The sequence below is a fragment of the Mus caroli genome, chromosome 4 (genome assembly GCF_900094665.2).
Source record: "Mus caroli chromosome 4, CAROLI_EIJ_v1.1, whole genome shotgun sequence".
NCBI classification, from domain to species: domain Eukaryota; kingdom Metazoa; phylum Chordata; class Mammalia; order Rodentia; family Muridae; genus Mus; species Mus caroli.
In genome coordinates, this window is record NC_034573.1 from 143,942,627 (window position 1) to 143,947,744 (window position 5,118).

At 50.1% G+C, this 5,118-nt stretch overlaps 1 protein-coding gene across 1 annotated transcript in view; it reads right to left on the bottom strand.

The window, feature by feature from the left end:
• The window catches only part of Ccdc27 (coiled-coil domain containing 27), a 15,578-nt gene extending 11,511 nt beyond the window's left edge, over positions 1–4,067 (bottom strand). Inside the window, exons 1-4 of the mRNA XM_021160590.2 lie at positions 3,798–4,067; positions 3,126–3,252; positions 2,403–2,504; positions 1,503–1,657 (exon numbers count right to left, since the gene is read on the bottom strand). Coding sequence (XP_021016249.1) covers positions 1,503–1,657; positions 2,403–2,504; positions 3,126–3,252; positions 3,798–3,986 — 573 coding nt within the window. The 5' untranslated portion in view covers positions 3,987–4,067. The remainder of the gene's footprint in view (positions 1–1,502; positions 1,658–2,402; positions 2,505–3,125; positions 3,253–3,797) is intronic.
• Positions 4,068–5,118: the final 1,051 nt, after the last annotated feature.

Consider the following 5,118-nt stretch of genomic DNA (forward strand, 5'->3'; position numbering starts at 1 on the left):
GAAGGAAGGAAGGAAGGAGGAAGGGGAAGAAGGACAGATAGGAACTGAGGAGATGCTCAGCCAGCAAAATACTTGAGTTTGGTTTCTGGAACCCACCTACAGTAGGGGTTGGGGTTGGGGTTGGGGAGATGTCTTGGTGGTTAAGAACACTGAGCGTTTTCCCAGAGGACTAGGGTTTTATTCCCAGCCCCACCCCACACACAATGGCTCATCACCATCTGTAAAATCAGTTCCAGGGCATCTGGCACTGTACACAGAAAGCAGACACACATGCAAGCAAAACACTTGTATGCACGAAAATAATTCATTAAAAAGAATAAAAGTGAAAACCTGTCTCATTTTATTAAAGCCAATAATTTAAAGTTAACTCAACATTAAAGAAAAAGCCAGGGTGTGGGGCAGGGAGCACACTTATATCCTAGCACCTGGATGACAGACATGGGCAGATCTTTAGGGCCAGCCTAGTGTACTCAGTGAGAGACCCTGTCTCGAAAACTAAGGCAGACAGCACCCTCAGAGCAACACCCAAGTCCTTTACACACACACATACACACACACACCTGCACATGTGCACGAACACACGAATCTGTGATACAGATACAGTAAGCAATACATTTGAGAAAATCGACACAACCTGGAGTTAAGAGAAGGCCTACCACAGAGAAAGCAGCTGACCAGAGAGAGACATGACTGGACTCGGGGATGCCAGGAGTGAGGAAGCTGCCCCTGCAGGAGCCACAGAAGAAGACAAGGGGGAACACCCATCTTGTAAAGAAATGGAGCCTGTGCTTTATTAAAATTTGTCTGTGGAGATGTCGTGGAATCTCAACTCACTCGAGAGGCTGAGACAGGAGGATGGAGAATTCAAGGTCTGCCTGTGCTATAAAGTAAGTTCAAAGCCAGCCTGAGCATGTGGGCCTCAAAACAAGAGAGTGATAGAAGACATTGGGGTTGTAAGCACACGCACAAGACTCAGAGTTTGAGCTCCGGAATGCAAAATGATAGGACAGATGGATTAGTAATAACCTAGAATCTTCCAAAGCCTAGATTAAGTGCTTCTAGTTCTGTGCATCTGTTTATTTTAAAAACAAGGCTAGAGAGGCCCAGAAGTCAAACTTCAACCACTGGAGTCTCAGACAAGTGAACTATGGGCTCATCCCTCAGGAGAGATTCCACCAGCCTGTGCTGGCTTGTGCACAAACCCCTGGGCTTCTGTCACTCACATTGTTAGGACTCATGTTCACAGAGACTTCTGGGCTGAAGGTGTACAGAATGGTTGATGGCTACACATGTTTAAAAGTCCCGTGCCAGGTTAAAGTACCCTGGGACAAGGAAGGAGAAACAGTGCATGTCCCTGAGCACGCACAGTGGGGGCGGGGAGAGGGTGGCTGACGATCTCTGGATTCCTAGAAGGAGATGTAGTGTGTCTGGGAGTCGTTTTAAACCACAGCTATCTAGACACCCATGGGTGAGCAGGACAAGGGGACAGCCAGGGACCCTACCTTCTCATGGATGACTGAGATATACCAGGGCATTCTGGTTCTCTGGGACTTCTTGACCACAGTGGGGCTGCCGGTGGGACTCAGGTCTGAGGGCTCACTCCTCTTCCGTGGGTAGTTGAGCTCACAAGCACTCTTGCTGAATGGAAAGAGCCTCCCTGTGGAGGAAGAAGAGGCCAGAGAGGGTTGGATTCTTCCCTGTGGAATCTTCCACGGTAGTATCCACCCCTCCCAACCCTCCATCAGAAGCCAGGATCTGTCCAATGAGCTATCTGTCCCCCACTGTCAAATTAAAATTCCACCCCCACCTGACATATACTCAGATCCCATCCCCACCTAGCATATACTCAGATCCCACCCCCACCTAGCATATACTCAGATCCCACGGCTACCTACCTACCCCCACCTAGCACATACCCAAGAGTCTGGCAATCAGGAAAGGAAACCATCCGCTCCTGCCCTTGCTTACACCATGACCCAGCCCTCTTGAACCCCACAGTTCTGCTTTAGACTTTGGGATTCTTCACCTTCTTAAGCTTGGAAAGAGTGGCTCACTGCAGGTCATTGCCTGAAATTACCATGTTCATCTCACCTTCTGGCTAATGAAAGCCTATTTCTCTATTCAAGGAGGCAGTGCCTTGGGGCCTGGAAGCTAGTGGTACATGGGAGGTAGAGAATGCAGCCTTCACTGCAGTTCAGCCAAAGACAAGGAGCAGTGCTAGTGTCTCCCCTAGAAAGAGTGGAGTCCTGCAGGCCTGGATCTAGGTGGCCTGTGTCTCAGAGCATTTGAGGGATAGGCAGTCTTGGGAAGAGTTCTATAAGGGCACAGCAGATGTACCTGGGAGTGGCTTTATTGCCCAGAGCCCCAGAAGATACAGGCAGAGACCTCTAGGATCCTCTTACCATCCACACTGTTGGCAGAGCCCAGCCTGTCTAGGGGATGGTCTTCAGTCGACTTCCAAACTCCAGAGCAGGTCCTTGGGAGATCAACCATAGTGGCAGAACCTGGAATGGGCAAGGCACCAAGAAGTGACAAGAAATTCTCCCTGCCCTAGGATCTCTAGGGCCCAGGCTGATCATGTGATGATCTTTAAACAAGTCAGTCCTCCTATGGAGGTGTGAGCCTGAATCATGGACTCCATCAAAACACGGGCTCTGTCTTCTTACCCATCTGGTCACAATGTTCCCTCTGAGCAGACCAAACGTGGTGCCCAGTGACAGGATGTAGATATACACCCTGCAGCCTGGACTTACCCCCCAACAATCACACAATTCCCATTGCTGGGGACCAGTGCCTGGCTACTACTGAGCTTCACGGGCAAGTCTTCAAGCTGCTATTGGGACACGGAGCAAAAGCAGGCCAGGAAGCCAAGAGGTTAGGGTGTGGCCTTGACTCTGACTGAGCTCCTAACAACAAAACAGGTATAATCATGAATGGGATAAAACTGACCTCTCCTTCAGGTTGGTTATCCCCCAGTCTCAGCACAGGCCTCCCAAAGTCTGTGCTCCCACGGTTCTGAGATCTCACAACCGTGACCTCCTACAGCTCCTTACAGGCTGAAGAGTTTCAGGAGGCAGCAAGTTTCTCCAGCCATGCTTGGTGGTACAGGGCAGGGGAGGTCTTACCCACGTGAGACACGGATGTTGTCCTGGTACTGAACTGGGGACACCCAGGCCGCATGAGGAAGGCTTTTCTCATATCTTCCATTTCAGACAAAAAGCTGTTGTGTTTGGTGAGTTTCTTGATCTTGTCCTGGCAGGAAAAGAAATAATAGCAAATGCTTGGGTGTGCCTTCAGTATGGCTGCAGGGCCCCTGTCTGTGCTGTAGCTTGTGGCAATGGTCTGCTCCTTTCCTGGCCAGCTGGGAAGCACACACATATTAGAGACAACCCTTAGATGGGTCCTCAGCACCCAACTGGGAAGTCACGGAGTCCGCCGACTTCACCATCCCTGGCTCCCCCGGTGAACGGTGGGCTCAGGTGACTCTTGCCTCTTCTCACCCTTTTCTCTCTGACCTTCAGGACAGATTCAGTCTCCTTGCTTGGGTTGACTTCCTCCTTTAGGCTTGGCTGTCCATACTAAGGTCTGCAGAGGAGGAAGCCAGCTACTCCATACAGCTAACCTCCCCGAAGGGTCCTTCAGGGCACTGGGCAAGGACAGCCAGGGCTCTGCCCTACCAGAGGCTGCAGTCTTCAGTCCCCCTTCACCAAGCTCTGCTGGCTGACAGCTCCCATGACCCTTTAGCAAGGAGAAGAGTGGCCATAGCCAGGTTAGAAGCACTCCACCCAACCCCGTACCTCTTTGCCATAGAAGCATCCGGCGGCCGCCTGGCTTGACTTTTTGAAGCTTTGCTGGGTACTTTGTGGTTTCTTCTCTGAGTCCTGTGTGTCCCAGCCCCGGCTGGCTATGCTCTGAAGCACCATCAGGCCCTTGCTGATCTTGGGGGATGTGGAGCAGCATTCCTGAGGCAAGTTCTCCTGCTTCATAGAGGAGTCAGAACCAAAGTCGCCGAATAACCTGTGCGCGGCTCCGCTTACGGAAGGGAAGACAGTCTTAGCTTGACTCTTCAGAGCAGTCCAAGCAAGAAAAGACAGGCTTCCAAGGCTCCAGGGAGCAGTGTGTGGCATCACAGATGTCTCCATAGAAACAGGGCAGCGTCATAGTCTCCATTTGCTGCAATTTAGGGAAAGGATCTGGAAGTAGACGCAAACACTATTCCCACCAAATCTCAGAGAGTCACAAGAGTAAGAGAGGCGGTCTGACCCCAGGGCCGGCAGTGCCCCTCTTGCAGTTGTCAAGGGTGCAGGAGTAGTCATTTTCTTTTCTTTTATTGGTGTTTGTCCACTGGACACATGGACAGGAGGTCTCACTCCAGGGTATCAAATGCTTCGACTGGACGGTGAGGAAAGATGATCTGCACTTCACAGTGAGAGCTCTGGAGACGCTGAGGAGGGAAGTCTACGCTGCTTGTTTTATTCTGCAAAGACGAGAGTCAGCCTAGACTGACATGATCCTTCTCAAGTCCTGGAGGGGGTTCAGTTGTACGGGTCGTCCATTTCCTTTCAAGGTATGATTATTTGTTTGTTCCTATTAAAGACTTCTTTTCTCTGTGCTGAGTGAGGTTTGGTCTTTTGCTATGTATTGTAATGCTAAATACTAGCTCCCCCCACCATGCCTGGCTGCCCCCAGGGATGAGAGAATCCGCACATAGACACAAGTGACACTATGTAACCCTGAGCCCCCCCACCCCCCAAGTTACTCTTGATTGGTAAATAAAGATGCCTTCAGCTTATAGCTTAGCAGAAGAGATATAGGTGGGTTTTTGATTCCCAGGCTTGGGATTGGAGGTGGGACCATGAGAAAAGTGAGGAGATGGAGAGAGAATTCACCACGGGGTAGGTGAGTCATGAAAACATGGCCCGGAGGGCTGGCCAATTGGAGTTAAGAGCAGCCTTTGATGGGACATAGCAAGTTATAACTCTGGGTTATTGATAGGAAAGAGGTGCAATAACTCTAATACATGAAAATCTTATTATAAATATAAAAATTGTGTGTCTTTTATCTGGGCACTGAATGATCAAAAGCAGGATAGAAACCCCGGTTTGAGAATAAATATTT